We start from the raw sequence: 20,922 nt of genomic DNA, 5'->3' as shown, positions 1-20,922 counted from the left end.
GTTCTTTGGCTGTGTCTTTGTTCTCCAAACCTTTGTTGTATTCAAACTTGGTTGTGGGAGAAGGCACAGTGTTTCCACCTATGCCTCCATCTTGGCAGAAGTCTGTTTATTTATTTTTAAAGATTTTATTTATTTATCTTTAGAGGGGAAGGGAAGGAGAGAAGGAGGGAAGGAGAGAAATATCAATGTATGGTTGCCTCTCATGCATCCCTTGCTGGGAATTGGCCTGCAACCCAGGCATGTTCCCTGACTGAGAATCGAACCACGATCGTCTGAATTGCAGGCCCACGCTCGATCCACTGAGCTACCCCAGCCAGGGCTAAATTTTATTTATTTGTTTCTAGAGAGGGAGAAGGGAGGGAGAAAGAGGAGAAAAACATCAATGTGTGGTTGCCTCTCACGTGGCCCCCATTGCGGGACCTGACTGGCAATTGAACTGGTGACCCTTTGGTTTATAGCTTATGCTCAATACACTGAGATACACCAGGAAGGGCTTGTTTCACAGTTTTGATTGGGTTGTGATAATCCCTCGACTCAGCTACAGAGCTTTCAAATAGCTACTATTGATGTGACCCATTTGTCCCCTGAATTGTTCTTCGTTGAGTAACCTTGGTTGGAGAAAAGAATGAGGCAGCTAGTCATGATGTCTGACCTAGCTTCAAACATGATACAGCATCAAAGTATCTTGCTCTACCAGATGTTAAGAAGAATTTGTAGAAATTAATTAGAGAAGATGTACTTGCATTACAAGATGAACACATTAAATATACATTTATGTAAAGAAACTAATACTGTATGCTCTCTAAACAACCTTTGTGAATATCTTACCTTTTACCTAACTTATTCAGATTATCACAAAGTTTCTCAATTATATTTATTTCAGTGAATCTCAAGTAAATTTTCTTATCATTCAGATTAGGAATCTCTAGTCATTTGTGAGGCTTTGAACACCCTAAAATAATATGCAAATTTCTGTATGGTTTTGCATTTTTGCCATCTCCAGATTCTCGGCAGGGTTCTATAATGACAAAGGGGTTAAGAGTAGGGCCTTAAACAAATGACATCATCTTGTTTGTCCAAGTAACTGTACATTGTTGATATCAAACCATTCTACTTGCATCTTTCATTAGTAAGAAGATTCTACTATTGCTTATTACCTTGAGAAGTTTAGGCCCGTGATCCCATCAAACTATTCCTATATTAAAACAGAATTGTTAAAGGAAGCAAAAAAAGAGCTAACCCATGTGGGCAACCTCATTGGTTAATTTAGTATTATTGAACATCATTGTTCTGATAGTCTATTTTCTTCTTCTGTGATTTTTAAAAAATAGTATTTTGTATGTATTTAATGTCTTTCAGTGGCTTTTAAATTCTGCTAAAAATTCTTTTGATCTTTTTTAGGAGATTTTTTTTTCACTCTCGTCTTGCAAAAAACAAAATTTAAAAAGATTCTGACACACTAAGGACTTTCCCCTTAAAATTTGCATAGTTCATGTGTATGAGTAAATTTGCATAATTGGTTTGCATAACAAAAAATAAATTGATGATAGTATAGCAGTAAATAATAGAACTGAAGAAAACTTGGTTCAGTTCTATTATTTTGGTTCAGCAGATGAAGAAGCTGAGGTATGGGAGCACACGTTACTCAGAGGCCGAGCCAGGTCTATAAGTCAGTTCCTGATTCTTTTTTTTTTTTAAGATTTTATTTATTTATCTCGAGAGGGGAACGGAAGGAGAGAGAGAGAGAAATATCAATGTATGGTTGCCTCTCATGCGTCTGCTGCCAGGAACCAGGAACCGGGAACTGGCCTGCAACCCAGGCATGTGCCCTGACTGGGAATCGAACCGAGATCGTGTGGTTCGCAGGCCTGTGCTCAATCCACTGAGCTACACCAGCCAGGGCCACAGTTCCTGATTCTTATGCAGTGTATTTTCCATAGCAGTAAGCTGTCTGAACTATATTATTATTTTGTAAAATGGTTCCTTAGATTCATTCACACAATAAATATTTGTTGAATAGCCACAGACCAGATATTCATCTAGGTAACAGACACAAAAGTGGAAAGGGAGATAGCACAGTGTGGTTGACCTTAAAGAAAACTACCTAAGTTCAAATTTTAGCTCTCCACTGTGATGTTGGGTTAGGTTATTTAACCTCTCTATACTTCATTTTTCTTACCTATAAAAAGAAAATATTAATGCCTACCTCGTAAGCTTGTCCAGAGGATAAAATAGAGTGTTTAGTATAGTGCCTGAAACATACATGAAGGGATGATGACAACAATGCTGGTAAAACAGCATGGTTTCTTCCCTCAGGAAGTTCACAGCCTTAGTGAAGACCTAACTAATTCTTGGTCTTCATATTTTCTTTGCAATGGCTGCTGTTATATGAGATATTTTTCTCTTCAAAATGATTTTCCAAAAATGTAGTAATCCTTATTTTAATCTAGCAATAGAATACTAGTAGAATTTCTAAATATTTGAAAGCTACATAGAAGCTTGTTGATATTAACAAAGATTTGCCCTAAAACACCAATCCCAAAGAACCTATGCACCCCAATGTTCATAGCAGCACAATTTACAATAGCCAAGAGTTGGAAGCAACCTAGGTGCCTGTCAGTAAATGAATGGATCAAAAAACTATGGTACATATACACAATGGAATTCTATGCAGCAGAAAGAAAGAAGGAGCTCCTACTTTTTGCAACATCATGGATGGAACTGGAAAGCATTATACTGAGTGAAATAAGCCAGGTGTTGAAGGACAAGTACCATATGATCTCACCTTTAACAGGAAGCTAAACAACAAAACAATGAAGCAAACAAAATATAACCAAAGACACGGAAATAGAGAACAGGCAGAGAGTGACCAGAGGGGAGAGGGGAGGGAATTTCAGGGGAAGTAGGGGAGGGATTTAGAGGACCATATATAAAGGATACATGGACAACAACTGAGAAGGGTGGAAATGGGAGGGAGGGGAGAGCATGGGGGGGTGGAATGGGATGGGAGTAATAGACAGAAAACTGTACTTGAAAAATAATTAAATAAAAAAATTGGAAGCAAAACAAAACAAACAAAAAGATTTGTTGCTTGATCAAACTTTGGTCAGGCCCCTGAACCATCTCTTAGGCGCATTTATTCACTTGTTTCTTGTAAAATTGTTTTTGCAAGAACCCTGCTTAGTCAGTTTAACCAGAACTGTTTGCCTTCAGTAACTGAACAGGCTCTTTATCTTCCAACATCACCCAGGTGGTGAGATCACCTTGGCTTGTCTTCAGCAAAAATCCTGTTAGGTTGGTTTAGCTAGAATCTCCCTTACTGGTGATGTTTCCTCTGAGTAATTTTCCACCTGTTGATTACCACCCTACTCCTTGAATATAAATTCCCACTTGTCCCTGCTACATTGAGACTTGAATTTAATCTTTCTCCCCCACTGCAGTGGTCCCTATACTTATACCAACAGCCCCTGCTCCCTTGAATAAAGTCTTCCTTACCATGCTTTAACAAGTGTCATTGAATTTTTTTCTTTAACAGTATATATGAATAAATATCAATAAAGCCAAAATTATAAGGCTAATTATATAAGTATTGTTGGTTCTTAAGTGTAAGTAAGTGTCTTTGGGAATCTTAATTTGCCTTTCCAGACCATTTATTACTTAGGAAAAAAATTACTTATAAGAAGAGGTCTGTCTGGAAAAAGTCCAGCCTATGTTGATATAAAGAGAATGATTTGTGCAACATCGATGTAACCTGGCAGCCAAGGAGAGTGGACTGGAATACGCATGTGTGAACAATGACAACTTCACTGTACTAGTCGATGGGGGCAGTAGACGCTGTTGAGTGAACATGTGTCCTGTGTGGCTGTCGCATTAAAAATGATTGCGCTAGTAGAGCAACAAATCTGCATCAAATTTTGCTTTAAGCTTGAACACTCCTCTGCAGAAACTATTTGGATGATTCAGAAGGCTTTCGGAGATGATGCAATGAGTGCAGCATAAATAATGGTGCGGCACAAATGCTTGGAAGGTGGTTCAGAATCTGATGGAAGTGATCCATGCTCTGGAAGGCCTGCAACAAGCAGACCATCTGAGAACATTGAGTGTGTATGAGCTGCAATCAACAAGGATTGATGACTGACAGTGTGAGAACTAGAAGCTGATCTACAGATTCCAGAACTACTGCGTCTGAGATTTTGATGCAGGATCTTGGCATAAACATGTTGTGGCAAAATTCATTTTGCAACTTCTGCTACTAGAGCAGAAGGAACATCATGTTACAGTTGTTAATGACTTGATTCAAAGTGCTACTAATGAACCAGATTTCCTCCAGAAGGTCACAACCAGAGATTATGAATTGTGGGTCTACGGCTATGATCCAGGAACGATTGCCCAGTTGTCCTAATGGAAGTCACCTGGTTGTCCACCCCCAAAGAAGGCATGACAAAGTCACAGCAAGATCAAGACCATGTAACTCTTTTTTGATTGGGAAGGTGTTGTCCATCACAAGTACACTCCTCCAGCCCAAATGATTGATAAGGAGGTGTATTTATACACCTCAATGTTATTTCGTTGGTTGGAAATGCAATATGATGAAAATGGCTGCAGCTGTGGGCAAACTGGTGATTGGCAGCTTTATCTTGACAATGTGCCAGCTCATGCATCATGTCTTGTGCAGAGTTTTTTGGTGAAACATCAAATCACCCTGATGACTCAGCTCCCCTAAAACCCAGATTTGGTGCCCTGTGACACCAAATTTTGGTTTTACTTTTGGCTTTTTCCAAAAGTAAAATCACCTTAGAAAGGGAAGAGATTTCACACTGTTGATGAGATTCAAGAAGATAGAATGGGGCAACTGATATCGACAGGGAGAACTGTGTGAGGTCCCAAAGTGCCTACTTTGAAGGGGACTGAGGCATCATTGTCCTATGTACAGTGTTTCTTGTATCTTCTTCAGTAAATGTGCCTATTTTTTTGGTTTACAGTATCCGGCTGGATACTTTCTGGACAGACCTCATAGTTTACATTTATTAGTTCTGATTTCATTTTAGTAGTTGTTAGTAGTTGCTGTGTTAATGAAGAGTAGTTGTGTCATTACATTGGGATTTGTTCACCTCGAGTTTCTTTCTGAATCACACTGAATAATGTAACCTTAGAGAAGTCATCAGATTCCTGGGAGCCCAGTTTTGTAAATCTACCCTTTATTTCATTAAGTCTGGGGAAGTGCCATTAAGGTAAATCTCTTATTATTATGCATGCAAGGTACCATTATAAGTAACATCATAAAAATACTTACCTTGTCTAGCCCTGGCTGGTGTAGCTTGGTGGATTGAGCACGGGCCTGTGAAGCAAAGGGTCACTGGTTTGATTCCTAGTCAGGGCATATGCCTGGGTTGCAGGCCAGGTCCCCAGTAGGGGAAGCATGAGAGGCAATCACGCATTGATGTTTCTCTCCCTCTGTTTCTCCTTCCCTTCCCCTCTCTCTAAAAATAAATAAATAACATATTAAAACAATACTTACCCTGTCTAGATTCTTTCTGCACTTGCAACTTGAGTTTACTGTAACTTCCTTAATGCCTGAATGGTCTGAAAGATTAATGCAACATTCAGAGGAAATTAGTTTTGCTTCTAAGGTATAGTCATACTGGGCCACACACACTTGCCAGCAGGCTCCCTCCCACCCCAGATCTTTGCACTTGCTTTTCTCTCTGTAGGGAGGTTAGCCACTAGCTTACAATTATCAGCAAAGCCTTCCTGCCCACTCCTGCTTCTACGCTTTCCAACCTCCAACATGTCTCACCTCCCCTCCCTTTTTTATTTTTCTTTATGGCATTTATCCCTACCTGACATATATTTTACTGATTTGTTTGTTATTATCTGTAGCCTTTCATTACAGTATAAGCTTCATTAGGGCAGTGGTTTTTGTCATTTTTGTTCTTTGCCTAGAATAGTGACTGGTACATAATGGACACTCAGTATTTGTGGAATCAATCATTTAATGAGCTCATTAATCCTCATACCATTTCTCTGAAGTTATAATAAATGGAGAAACTGGAATAATGAATTGTTGACATCTAGCATAAGGAAACGTATTTGGGATGAGCTCAGTTTCCTAAATTAGTTTCAAATTTTTCTCCTTAGTATATACTTCTCATTAAGAGACCTATAATACTCTTTCCTCAAAGGTAACTATATGAGGTCTTAATTAACTTGATTATGGTAATCATTTCATAATGTATACATATATCAAATCTTCAAGTTGTATATTTTAAATATGTGCAATTTTACCTGTCAATTATACCTAAATACTGGAGCAAAAATCAAAACCTACAACATAAATACTTTATTTCTCGTATCTATCCAATAAAGACCTCTTCTGCCCTGGCTGGTGTGGCTCAGTGGACTGAGTGCTGGCCTGCGAACCAAAGGGTCACCAGTTCAACTCCCATTCAGGGCACATACCTGGGTTGCAGGCCAAGTGCCTGGTAGTGAGTGCTCGAGAGGCAACCACACATTGATGTTTCTCTCCCTCTCTTTCTCCCTTCTTCCCTCTCTCTAAAAATAAATAAATAAAATATTTAAAAATAAGAAATACCTCTTCTGCTATAACTTATGGATATCCAAAACAGATCTTTGGGTGTTATTTATATAATCTCTATAATTTTTATTAATAATGAAGACTGTAGTTCTGAAATGTGTTTGTAAATTGGTAGTTTGTATGGAAATTAAAGAATCAGTGAGAGCTCTGGTCTTTAGATTAACTGGTCAGAGTGTAGCTCCAGTATGCCAAGGTCGTGGGTTCCCTCTCCAGTCACGGCACGTACAGGAAACACCCAATGAATGCATAAACAAGTAGAAGAATAAATTGGTGTCTCTCTTTCTCATCCCCCTAAAGTTTTATTTATCTCTCAATAAATAACATTTTTAAAAAATTAATGAGAAAAGTTGATGAGGTAATTTAATAAGAATATAAAAGAAGTAATGGTTTAAGTACATTTGAAGTTTTATTTTGATAATTTTCTAATATTTGAACTATAAAATATAAAATGTCAAGGGTATTTATTTGGCTAGTAATTTTAGGAACCTTGTCATTTTGTCCATATGGATAAAGCATAATTAACAGAAAAAGAATAAACTAATATTTCAGCTTTGTTTTTAAGATAGAAAATTGAAAAATTACTGTATTTTTTTTCATTCGTCAAAGCTAAATCACTTTCATTTGTACTTATAGGCAAAATCATCAACATTACAGACTAGTAGTCAGCCTCCCTCACAGGTAAGAAATCTTTTTTAAATCTAAGTACCAGGGTTTCAAAAGTTGGAATCAGTTTAGATTATGTGAGACCCTTAAAGAATTCCAAATGCAGTCTACCCTTTGGAACTTTGAAGTTAAAAGGATATTTGTTTTTATTTAAGTCTGAAGTACTCCTGAAAGTCTGTTTATTAAATTATGCTCTGAAATGCAGATCCTCTCTCTCATAGGAGATTTATTTATTAATTACATATTTTAAAATTATGAATTGTTTTTAAGTTTATACATTCAATATAAAATAGATTAGTGACTAGTCTACTTTATTTTCTTAGAAATCATCTTGGTGGCCCTTCGAGATGTCTCCTGGTGCATTAACCTTTGCTATCATATGGCCTTTTGTTGCCCAGTGGTTGGTGTATTTGTATTATCAAAGAAGGAGAAGGTAATACTATAGTTTTATAATTCAAGTGGTGTATAAATTCTTACAATAGACAGAGCTTTCAGCTGCAGTGAAAAGGACAGGTCTAGCCCTAACCAGAGTGGCTTGGGTGTCACCCCACAAAGCAAAAGGTTGCCAGTTGGATTCCCTGTCGGGACGCATTCCTGGGTTGGAGGTTTGGTTCCTGGTCGTGGTGCATGCAGATGCAACCTATCAATATTTTTTCCCTCTCTTCCTCCCTCCCCCTCCCTTAAAAAATTAATGAATATATAACATCTTTAAAAAAAGGATAGGTCAATTTCATAGATATATTGTCATGCTGAATATTCTATACTGATCCCAAGGCTGAAATTACCTTGGAAATGATATCTGGTGGGTGTCTAATTTTTTGTTAGACTTAAAACTTTTTCTCTTGAGAGCATCTGGTGGATTTGTACACCTTTGATGTAAGCAACAATAAGAAAATTATTATAGGCTTAGTTTTATAGTTCATGAGGAAAGAATGTTCTTAAAGTCTGATGTTTATTTTAGGACCTTTGCTAATGAAAAGAATAATGGCTATGCCCTGGCTGGTGTGGCTCAGTGGTTTGAGTGCTGGCCTGCAAACCGAAGGGTTGCTGGTGTGATTCCTGGTCAGGACACATGCCTGGGTTGTGGGCCAGGTCCCCAGTAGGGGGCGTGCGAGAGGCAACCGATTGATGTATCTCACACATTGTGAAACTGATTGATGTTTCTCTCCATCTCTTCCCTTTGTCTCTAAGAGTAAATATGTTCAATCTTTTAAAAAAAGGACAGAGGCTAGGTAAAATAAATAATGTGTGTGTGCTGTCTAATGTCTCTATAGACATCGACATTTCAGAAAATGTTCAGCCTAGTCATTGACTGTCTCTAGAAATAGGGATTATTCTTATTTGGGTGCCAGAAATTTAAGTTGGGATACTAGGAGGTAACTCAGATATGTCTGAGAATAATAGGATGCAATTCTTGCAAGTGCTCTGAGATTGTCTAGGTTAAGAATACCTGAAGCCAGAACTCTTTGGTTTAAGAAAATCTTTATAAAGCACTTTTTTGGGCATTATGTAAACTGAACCACTTTCCATGGATGGGCCCAGAGACAGTTGTTTACCTCCCTGATAGACAGCCTCACTGATGGTGTTTTTGTACTTTGTACCATTTCCCATTAAGTGACAACAGATGGGGAAAAGAAATAGGGTATTTGATAATAAGGCTTTAAGTGCTCTCTTAACTATGTGTAGTAGAAACACGTTTTTAAACTTGTTTGGGTTTAAATAAATGGGTTTGATGTTCCAATACCAAAGAACCCAAGATTCTAATTATTACATTTGATAACAAAGCAAAAACCAAACACTTGCCCTTCTCTGATGTAGAAGGGATTGTCAGCACAGTAGTGCTGATGCTCCAGTTAGAACAGTTCATAGTAGAGAGACTGAAATGTGTGTGGCATTAGGTGAATTGTTCCAGTCTTCCTTGTTTGCTGCTTTATGTTTATAAATGGACTGAATGAGTTTCTGATGCATTAATGTGTTAGAATATACCTGTTCACTTAAAAATTTTAGTCGGGTTTCAGAAGCATAATTTGCTTTCTCAATATTGTTTACTCTTCCTGGTCCTCTCGTGCATGTGTCATTTCAGCTGTTAAGGTATAGACCGTATTTTAAATTCTTTCTTTTCTTTTTTCACACATTTCACATTTCTCCTATAATGGTTAGGCTGAGTGCTGTACGGTATTTTAAATTCTGATGCCCCTGATAACAGGAAGAAAAGAGAACCAGTCCTTTCAACCTGTAGTGAATGTAACTTGTAGTAATTTAAGCTGCAAGGAATAGTGGCACTATCACCAGGTGTTTGTATATTTTGCAATGCATTTTATTTATTTTTTAATTATTTAATGCAATGCATTTTAAAGTTCCCTTTTATGTTTCTTATGTAGAAAGTGGGGAGTTGGAGGGTAGAGAAATTGGCATATGACAAAACCTAAAGCTTAACTTTGGTTAATAATTTATGCCCGAGGTTGAAGCATCTAGTCACTTTATTAAAGACTGAATAAACAGCCCTGGCTAGGTGACTCAGATGGTTGTAATGTCATCCCATAACCAAAAGGTTGCAGGTTTGGTTCCCAGTCAGGGCACGTACCTAGGTTGTGGGTTTGATCCCTGGTCAGGGTGTGTACAGGGGGCAACAGATCAATGTTTCTCTCATATCATTGTTTTTCTGTCTCTTCCCCTTCCTTTCTCTCTAAAATCAATAATAATAATAATAATAATAATAATAAGGTATATACTTGGGTGAGGATTAAGAAAGAAAGGACTGAGAAGACAAAGTATACTTTGCTTCAGTAGTCACCCAGCAATTATTCTAAAATTATTTATTTATATTTAAAAAAATATTTTATTATTTTTACAGTGAGGGGAAGCGAGGGAGGAGAGGGAGAGAAACATTGATGTGAAAGAAAAACATTCATCCCTGTGCCTCATACACACCCCCATCCAACCAACCGAGCCACACTGGTCAGGGCCTAAAATTACTATTTTTTAACTATTCCTTACTAATAGAAATATATGCTATTTCTCCTAAGTATCTTTCTATTGTTTATAGATGTCTCCGAATGAAGAAATTCTTCCCTATTTTTAATTTTCTATTATTATTGCATCATTATCAAATTTTCTAGTGTATGTTAGGTGTATAGTTCTTTCAAATTGCACGTTATTTAGCACTGCACAACTGCATTTGGATGAGACATGGTGTTTTTATGTATTGTTTGCTTATATACGTAACAGATTAGCTGGGGTTAGAGACAGGAGCTATATTCGACTTGAAGATAAGTTTGGTTTTGAGGGGATTTAGGCAGGATTTAATCTGTCAGGGTTTAACAGTTTTGAATCTAGTGTTAAAGGAAGAAGGTTAGAGAGCAGTGTGTTTGGTTTAGAGGAGATAGGTCTGTTTTAAAGATGTAGGGAAAGATCTAGAAGTCCAGTGAGGATGAGAAAAGTGTGGTCAGGAGAGAATTTGCCCTACTCATAATGGGCACTGTCCTGGACCTCTTCCCCTACTACAGTGTGTGGCAGGTAGTAGGCTTTCAGTAAATACATGCTGAGCACACAATTGAATGCCCACTTTTGGCAGGATGGCAAACTGAAGTGCCATGACATGGAAAAGCTTTCATTTCATTTAATAAATATGCATCTTGACCCAAACAGACACACTGAGATAGTCTTATACGTGTATAACATAAGTGGCTATTTGTAGTAAGCTTTAAAAAACTTTTTCAACATTAAAAGTAATACTTAAGGTCCATTGCTTGATTTTTTTTAATATAGAAGAATATGAATTTAAAAGTAAAAGATTTCTCACACCACTCTGCAGTGGATTAAAAAAATTTTTTCTGCCCTGGCTGGTGTAGCTCAGTGGATTGAGTGCAGGCCTGCGACTCACATGGTCGAGGTTCGATTCCCAGTCAGGGCACATGCCTGGGTTGCAGGCCAGTTCCCAGTGGGGGACTCACGAGAGGCAACCATGCACTGATGTTTCTCTCCTTCTCTCCTTCCCTTCCCCTCTAAAGATAAATAAATAAAATCTTTAAAAAAATATTTTTTCTGTGTGTGATATGAAGAACAACAGCTGCAAAGCTGCTCAAAAATAGGCCCCGAATAGTCTCCTATAGTGCCACCTCCCCCATTACCTAACCTTATGGTACTACTATTAAAATTATCCATGAGTAAAATATTGAAAACAGACCTGTCAAAGTCAAAAGACAACTCTCTTTTTTAAAAATTTGATTTTAAAGACAGGGAGGAAGGGAGAGGAGAGAGAGAGAAACAGAAACATTGATTTGTTGTTCCATTTATTTATGCATTCATTGGTTGATTCTTGTATGTGCTCTGACCAGGAATCGAACCTGCAACCTTGGTCGATCAGGATGACGCTCTAACCAACTGGGCTACCCAGCCAGGGTTAAAAGGCTACTCTTAATGTATTACTTTTTCTGATTACTTTCTTTACCAGTCTGCCTAGATTAATAACTTTGCTGTCATATAGTTTCCTTGGAAATACTGAGCTTTCAGTAGAGAGATAATCATTAAAAATTGGAGGGGATGGTCTCAGGAGAAACGTACTTCAAATGGAGCAAGCCTGGGGTAGATGGTATTGGCCAAGAAAGGCAGGCCCACACTTTTGAGGACGGGAAAGAATCTCAGCAGTACAGCCAGAGTAGAGTTCAGCAGACTAGGGCAAAGGCAGGATTTTATTCCTATTCCCTTATTTGTTTTCTGTAATTTTTATTTCCTTATCACAACGTACCCTATATTTTGTGAGTTAATTTTTTAAAAAAGGAAAGACAGATCTTATTTGTTTTTTTATTTTCATTTTTATGATTTAATGATTTATTTATTCATTCACCTGTTCATTTAGTCATTTTTTAAAAATTTTTATTGTTCAAGTCAGTTTTCTGCCTTTTCCCTCGACCTCTCCCCCTCACCCCAACCATGTCCACCTCCTTCCCCTGATTCCTCCCCCCGTTTGGTTTTGTCCATGTGTCCTTTATAGTTTTTCCTGAAAACCCTTCCCCTTTTCCCCCCATTATCCCCTCCCATCTACCTCCTGGTCACTGTCAGTTTGTTTCTAATTTTAAGACACAGATCTTATTAAGAGGCTGAGAAGCATTCTAAAGTTCTGAAAATAGTGGTAGTAATTTATGTATATTCTGTTGTGTTGGCCAAAAAGTCCATATGGTTTTTTTCTGTAAAATAAAAGACACATTTTTCATTTTCACCATTTACTTTATTGATTTGGATACTTTGAGTATGTCAGCTATCTCCCCGCATGATATAACTTTGATTGTTTTCAGTTAAGGTCTTGATTTGATCACTGTCAACTTCAACTGGTCAGCCTGACAGTAGAGCATCATCCATTGAGAAATCTAAACTTCACAAATCAGTTTTGACACGTTCAATTAGTCACAGCACCTTCTCCATACACTGCACAAATCTTTTTTGCATTTCAGTTATGTTTTTACCTTTCTTGTAACAATAAAGCATACTGTGCTAAAAATGTTGGATATCTTCTTCTGTCTTCAATATTAAACTGTCTACAAAAATTAACCAATTTTGATAAGTTTTTTAAATGCATGCTGATATGACAGCTGTCACAATACAATGTACCAATTTTTTCAAATTAAGTTAAAGACAACTGAGCACTACTAGAGCGTTCTTATGGAAAACACCAAACAAGCTTTTTGGCCAACCCAGTGGTTCCCTGTTTTAAGGGAATAATGTAGAAGATTAGTGTTGGTAGACCCAAGTTGTATAAATCAGCAAAGGACTTTGCGTAGTTATCTGCATCACATGGGTTCTTGATAAATTGTGCTTACTGTTCATGGCACCTTTAGTAATAACATTCTGCTAAAACCTCACTCAGGCAGTTAGAACCACCTGCAGTTTTATTCCTCCAGGGGCCTTTTTTCTTTTCTTTTTTTTTTTATTGTTGATACTATTACAGATGTCCCCATTTTGCCCTGCTTTCCCATCTCCACCCAATCCCTGTTCGGTCCCCCTTCCCTCAGGCCAACACCACTGTTGTCCGTGTCTGTAAGTTATGCGTGTATGTTCTTGGGCTAACCCCTTCACCTTTCATTCAGTCCCCACTCTCCACTCCCCTCTGACAGCTGTCAGTGTGTTCCACATGTCCATGCCTCTGTTTTTATCCAGTTTGTCAGTTTATTTTGTTCATTAGATTTTACATATGAGTGACATCATACGGTATAAACCACAGGTGGCAACCACAGGGCCTGCGGATGAATCTGGCCCTCCACCGTGTTTCATCCACCCCAGCACCTTTTTTCTACCTAGAAGCAGCACCAAGCTCTTGCTTAACTGTTAAGGAGTAGTTACATTTATACAGTCCTAAAATTACATTTGGCCCTTTGAGGGCAACTCTGAGGCTGATGTGACCCCCAGTGAAAATGAGTTTGACACCCCTGGTATAACCATTAGTTACATGAAAATTGACCTGTTTATTTAAAATGTCACTCCTGCCAAGGAGGTGTACCTGAGATTTCTATGCAGCATAAAGGATGACCCCATTATTTAAAATATCAGTGCTGTGAAAGGGGTTGCATGATGGTAGTTACAAAGAGGAGAGGAATGAATCTGCTCTGGGGCAGTTACAACCGTTTGGGCATCTTCATTGCTGGTGAGGGTATAATTTTACAGCTGGGGGAACTTTTCCCTGAACTCAGATCACATGTGATTGTTGTGTCTTGTGCTAACAAGCCCACCCTGCTCTGATAGCTCATTCACTCTGCTATCATTAAAACTGTCGCAGTATACATATCTGAATTGTTGGTTTTTAAGTCTCCTTATCCTCCTCAACTAAACCAAGAGGTCTTTTCAGGACTGAGAGCCTGCCTCGTTTATGTTTAAAACCTCAGTACATGCACAGTGTCTGGAAACTACCAGATACATAATATATGTTGATTAAATGAATAGTCCATACCTGGCTGGTGTGGCTTAGTGGGCTGAGCACCAGACTGCAAACTGCAAAGCTACTGTTTTGATTTTTGGTCAGGGCACATGCCAGGGGTGAGGTCCTGGTCCCCAGTTGGAGGCACACAAGAGGCAACCAATCCATGTTTCTCTCACACATTGATGTTTCTCTCCCGGTCTTTCTCCCTTCCTCTCTCTCTAAAATATAAATAAAATCTTTTTAAAAAGCCCAGATTATACATCTATCAACATTTTGTAGTTTTATTAAGATTTTTTGTTTCACAAGTTTTCCATTCCAATAAAATTATGAAACAATTTTAAAAAGTCTGAATTGTGTAATAGCCAACTAGAAAAGGATGCTAATTTAGAAGCTGTGAGAGGCAGAGTGTACATTTACAAGATTTATTGAAACCATTTTGATAATGTCAGCACCAGCATAAGATCTTTTCTATAGAGCTATAAGTGGCATGATTTCATAGGGATCATTTGTAATTTCACAGCATTATTTTGAATTTGAATGTTATGATTATGTTAGACAGTTCTTTGGCATGGGGTGTGTTTCACATTGAGGTTGCATTTTTATTCATAGGCAATTGGTTTTTGCTTTCTTTTTAAAGAAAACTGAACTGAAGAAAATAGCATTTTACTCCAGAAGACCACTGGGCCTGGATGACCTTGGAATGAAATGGATTGTGGAGCTCACAGGAAAATCCTAGTTTGTGATGATTATGTTTCTTTTTGTTGTCCAGTAGTTTGTTATGTGTACATATATACATATGTATTTTGCACTACACAAATGATAACATTATAAGGACTAATATTACTGATACTTGAATAATCAATCTCAACTAGTTTGTAAGTAGCGTACATAGATTCCTCCTACCCTGGAACTTGAAGGACATTAAATTATTAATTATTGTTTGGTAACACGTTTACCTGATTATCTCCCATCGAGAAAAACAAGCTGCTTAGGTACAGTTGTGATAATGAGATCAGATTTATAACTGGGTATTTTTCATTTTCTAAATTAAATATGAGAAAGAAGGCAAACCAGGAGTGAATTTCAAGTGAAGTTGACTTCATTCCTTAGTCACTAAGTTACCATGCCTGGGAGTAGAAGACATCTGTAGTCTTCGTTGGGTGTTCACAGCTCTGACTTCAGCATTCAAGCCACATTGTTATAAACTAGAGCCGTATGTCTGAGGCTTAGTTTTTTATGAATGATTCAGACTAGACATATAACCTGCTGATGAAAAAGATGAAGAATGGGCTTAAAGTAGGTTTGAAAGTTTGTTCTGAGCCTGCAGATCGTTAATAAGATTTTTATTCAATCTTATACATTTACCCCTTTGTAATCATTTGTCTTTAACTGAGGATATCTTGTTTCTGCTTCATCGGGTGCTTTGAAATACAAAATGAAAAACACTGTTTTTATAAAGGTCAAAAAGGACACACATGAAAATTACTTTTCTGCAACTGGTGAACTACACAGACTGGACTCCTAACCTCCTAGTGCCTCAGACTTCCCTTCGGGGTATAATATTTGCGAGATACCTGTTTCAGAGGGATAGTAAAAGGATTTGCAAACTGGCAGCATATGTGCTTTCTTTTGAATAAGGCATACCCAACTAATGTAAATTTAAGTTTCTTTCCCACACCTCTCACATTTAAACTAAAAGGAAGACTGTAATTTAGATCCTTGAAGGCTTTGTTTGGAATTATTCTTCCTGTGTACCTGCTCATTTAGGTGTACTTTGTACTTTAAAGATATCTCTGATTCAGAGGTTTAGTAACGAATGTTTTAAGCATTTTTGGTTTGTGTGACATTTGGTTTAGCATCATGTGTTCGGAGTGTTTGCCGTAACAGAGAGCGATCCATCTCTTGTATGGAGGTGGTTCATTTGCCTGAAGAAAAAAGTTAAGAAACAATTTACTTTTCCCAAGACTCTTTTTTCTATATTTTTTTCTTTCATGTAACTTGATCTTTTTCATTTTTAAATCCCGTCTTGATTAAAATGTGTCTGTCTAGGGTGATCTACTAAATTGGTTTTTAAAAACTCCTCCATTTAGGAAAAAAATAGAGTTTAGATCTGTGGATCAGGGATTATTTTAAAAAATTAGATTGTCAGTTTAAAATATCAAAAATTAATATCAGAAAAGGGTGGCTTTTTCTTAGTATATAAAGAAATAAAATGCAAATTAAGAATGTAAACAGTTAAATAAAAAAGAAAAAGAACACAAGTAGTTGTGATACATTACAAGCAATTGGCGCTTACTAAGGTTAACTATTTGTATCCTATTCCAAAGTCTTATTTTATAGTTTGAAAAGCACTTTGCACACAGTTCTTGTATATACAATTAAAGATGTAATTATAGGATATAGTGTTTTGGCTTTGTTTAACATGAACCTCATTTAAAATTTTAAATTGACAACTATGGTATTTTTTTTAATGATCTATACTTCTTTTTAATTTCTTTATTGTAAACCTAAATTAAAAATAAAAGGTTAATGAGAAATGATATGGTTTTATTATTTGTTACTGTTAGAAGTGCACTGATTATATGTATAATGATTAAATGAGAATAGTAGAAACTCATAGAAAGGAATCATACTCTTTCAAAATAAAGCCATGCTATTGCATGCAATTTTATAGAAATCAGAAATTGGGATAAAAATTAACTCAGTCATTTAGTTGAGAATGTTACTGATCCAGTCAAAAAATCGGTTTCAATTCTTAGATCAAATAGACAGCTTCCCACAGCCATCCAGTGCCCCCTTACTCAGATGTCTTAGATACAGACAGGTGTTCCTGGGTGGGAAATGGTGAGAGGGTTTGTGTTTTTAATACAGATAAGTAACTTGTATGGATAGTGATAAAAGTGATGTTAGCTATATGCATCATTTAAGATATTAGCGTTCTGCTACATGTAATAGAACACTATATGTGTGGCCTGACCAAGTAGGGTTTGTATTTTTTCTCATATCCAAGGAGCCTGGACATAGGACATCTAGGGCTGGTAAGGTGCTTCCACAATGCCATGGGATTCCTTCTGTCTTTGTGTTCTACCTTCTTTAGTTATGTGGCTTTTGTCTTCCGTCTTGCTAGATGGCTGCTGTCCAGCTAGGTCTAAGGTCTACATTCCAGGCAGGCAAAGATCCTTATCAGGGAACTATAACTTCTTGGAAGTCTCACACAGGACCCTCCTCCCATTTCACTGGCTATGTCTTTGTCTATAAAATTATAATTTAAAGAATAAAAATAGGTCCTAGCTGGATAGCTCAGCTTGTTACCAGGTTACTATAAAGATATGATAAAGGATACAGAACACTCAGATGGAAGAGCTATGTAGGGCCAGCTACGTGGGGAGGGGTGCGGAGCTTCCAGGCCCAGAGTGCACCTCTCTTCCAGCACCTCCCCATGTTCACCAGCTTGGAGACTCTCCACATGCTGTTCTGTCGGGATTTTTATGGAGGCTTCGTCATGTGGGCATGATCAGACCTAAACTCCATTTCCAGTCTCTCTCCTTTCTGGAGAATGGAGGAGTGGGGCTGAAAATTCCAAGCTTCTAATCATGGCTTAGTCTTTCTGGCGACTAGCCCCATCCAGGAGCTCACCCAGAGCCACCACCTTAGAACAAAGGACATTGCTATCACCTAGGAAATTTCAAGGGATCTAGGAGTCCTGTGTCAGTAACTGGAACCAAAGACCAAATATTAGACCAAAAGATGTCCTGAATGTTCTTTTATCACTTAGGAAGTTAGGAATTGTAGGAGCTCTGTAGCAGGAACTGGAGGCAGATATATGTGTGTGTGTGTATGTGTATATGTGTATGTTTCCATTATTTCACTGGTGTAAAATAGGAATATACACACATATATGTATATTCCTACAATAATATACATATATATGTATATGTATGTATTCCTATTACTTCACACCAGTCTTTTTTTCTTCCTCTTTGGATGCTTATAGGATCCTCTCTTTGCCCCAGTGTCTAAAATTTCAGTGTAAGTATAGGAAAATATTTGCCGCAAATGACCTTAAAACCGAATGGTTTACTGGCACTTTTTCCTTGCTCTTGGACCCCTGGGTAGGCTGGGCTCAGCTTTGTCAAAGCTACAGGCTGGGAATTAAGTACAGCTCTGCTCACCGTGTCTCCTCCTCCTACATGAATCCAGCACGCATAGTGTCTACTAACCTTCCATTTACCAAAGGTCAGATGACCAGTCCAAGATCAGTGGAGTAGAAAATTTATAACAGCTGCTCTAGTGGGAACACTGCACTGTTACATGACAAAGGGTGTGGAGTGGATTGGGAACTGCAATCCCATCTAGCCCTGTATGGTTCTCTTTTTATGCTGACGTTTGGCTCTTTCAGTGTGCAAATATATTTCCTTCAGTGCTGAACATGGTCTTTGTGATTTTATTAATAATTTCTTTTCCATTTCTCTGTTCCTGCTGTCTGAAGCTCCTATTACTTGGTGTTGAACCTGAACATGTTCTTGAAATTTATCTTTTCTCTCCTATTTTCTATCTTAGACTTTTATTCTATTTTGTGGGAGGTTTCTTTGACTTCAACTCTTTATATATAGTTTTCAGCTCTATCATATTTTTATGAATTCTTTAAACATTTCCTGAATATTCTTTACTATACCATGCTATACTATATGCAATATCTTTTCTTTCTGGATATATGAATGATAATACTTTTAAGGTTTTATTTTGTTCTTTTGTTTGGTGTGTGGTGCTTTTTTCCTCAGATTGTTTTGGTCCATATATNCTCCTATTACTTGGTGTTGAACCTGAACATGTTCTTGAAATTTATCTTTTCTCTCCTATTTTCTATCTTAGACTTTTATTCTATTTTGTGGGAGGTTTCTTTGACTTCAACTCTTTATATATAGTTTTCAGCTCTATCATATTTTTATGAATTCTTTAAACATTTCCTGAATATTCTATTCTTTACTATACCATGCTATACTATATGCAATATCTTTTCTTTCTGGATATATGGATGATAATACTTTTAAGGTTTTATTTTGTTCTTTTGTTTGGTGTGTGGGGTTTTTTTGTTTGTTTTTTGGTGCATAGATTTTGTTTCCCTCAAGGTGCTTTTTTCCTCAGATTGTTTTGGTCCATATATTTCTAGAGACTTTCCTGAGTATCCAGTAATCTTTGGCTGTCTGCTCATATTTACGAGTGACGGACTAAAGGGCTGATGGCAGGCTCCGAGTGGGGTTCAGGAGTGGTAAGCTTCAGCGAAGGGCTTTCTACATGAGCCTTTCATGTCACATCTTTGGATATGTTTAAAGAACTCTCGGGTCGTTAAATTCCTCAGAGAATGCCCTGCAAGTCTTGTTGGAGGATTAAATCCTTGCTGTTAGCATTCTTATAGCTGATGGAGGGATAGCAGTTAGACGACTGGGGGTCTTAGCATCCGGTGTACATTCATTCATTTAAGGCCATTTTAATGCTATTACCTTATCAGTTAGAGACTGAAATGGCCAACTCATTTGGATATGTTGCAGAGGGTAATAAAGTACCTATTAATGAAGGAATCAGCAGGGTGGAAGGAAACCACAAAGAATAGTTTACGTACTTCATTAGTTTGCTCGGGCTGCCATGGCAGTGCACCATAAACTGGGCAGCTTAAACAACAAAAATTATTTTATCACAGTTCTGGAGTCCAGAAGTCCAAGATCGAAATATTGACAGGGTTGAAATTTTTAAAAATTATGTATTTATTTATTTATTTTTAGGGAGAAGACGAGGGAGAAAGAGAGGCAGATAAACACTGATGGGCTGCTTCTTGCATGCACACCAAACAGGGACTGGACCTGCAGCCCAGACATGTGCTCCCACTGGGAACCAAACCAGTTACCCCTTGGTCTGTGAGATGATGCCCCACCGACCAAGCCACATTGGCCAGAGCAACAGGGTTGACTTCTTTTTGACTTCTCTGCTTGGCTTCTTGGTGGCCATCTTTTCCCAACTTCACGTGGTCATCTCTCTGTACCTCTCTGTGTCCTAATCTCCTTTTCTCTTAAGGACACCACTTGTATTGGATTAGGCTCCACCCTGTGGCCTCATTTATTTACCTCTTTAAGAACCTTGTCTCCAAAAACATTCTGAGTTACTGGGGGAAGGTTAGGACTTCACTATATGCATTTTGGGATGACAATTATCCAAAGTACTTATAATAAATGCCTAGAGAGGCAGTAACAGTAGGTTTCTGTTTCCACCCTGTAGATTTCCAGTGATGAGGGGAAGGACCATCATTATATGCCAGAGACAGACTGGGACTCATGGAAAGGGTCTCTTATAGGAGCTGACTGACACCTTTGGTCAAGGGAGGCAGGCAGCCTACCAAGACTCACAGGGAGGAAAGTATGGGAATCAGTATTTCTAACCACCCTCTTTCTTCCCTTGGGTCTCTTGGTGATACTCTTCAGTAGCCAAGCAAAACTGGAAGCCAGAGTACAGGGGAGTCTGTTGATACAGTCGACACAGGTCAGCTTCCCAGGACACAGCAGGCTGCAGAAGTGGGGAGGTGATCTGGAGGGGAAAATGGAAGATCTGCAGAACAGCACCCCCCATCAGGTGTGCTCAGTGCCCCCACTTTACCCCAGACAGAGAAAACCTATATTTGGCAAGAGTCGGGAGGGACAGTCAGAGGGTGTGTGTAGTTGGGGAGAAGATCTAGGGACCTGCTTCTTAAATGGAATTCAACCAC

General features: G+C 38.0%; 1 protein-coding gene across 5 annotated transcripts in view; it reads left to right on the top strand.

Moving 5' to 3' along the window:
- Positions 1–16,429, top strand: part of ACBD5 (acyl-CoA binding domain containing 5) — a 49,699-nt gene extending 33,270 nt beyond the window's left edge. For 3 of the 5 annotated variants that reach the window (XM_037037081.1, XM_037037077.1, XM_037037078.1), the window contains 3 exons: positions 7,229–7,273; positions 7,582–7,691; positions 14,806–16,429. In XM_037037081.1, coding sequence (XP_036892976.1) covers positions 7,229–7,273; positions 7,582–7,691; positions 14,806–14,818 — 168 coding nt within the window. In that variant the 3' untranslated portion in view covers positions 14,819–16,429. The remainder of the gene's footprint in view (positions 1–7,228; positions 7,274–7,581; positions 7,692–14,805) is intronic. The other 2 variants (XM_037037079.1, XM_037037080.1) reach the window with 2 other exon arrangements.
- The last annotated feature ends 4,493 nt before the right edge of the window (positions 16,430–20,922 follow it).

This window comes from Sturnira hondurensis, unplaced genomic scaffold (assembly GCF_014824575.4).
Source record: "Sturnira hondurensis isolate 20B ecotype Veracruz unplaced genomic scaffold, ASM1482457v3 Scaffold0022910, whole genome shotgun sequence".
Lineage (NCBI taxonomy): Eukaryota > Metazoa > Chordata > Mammalia > Chiroptera > Phyllostomidae > Sturnira > Sturnira hondurensis.
This window is presented reverse-complemented; position numbering and strand designations above follow the sequence as displayed.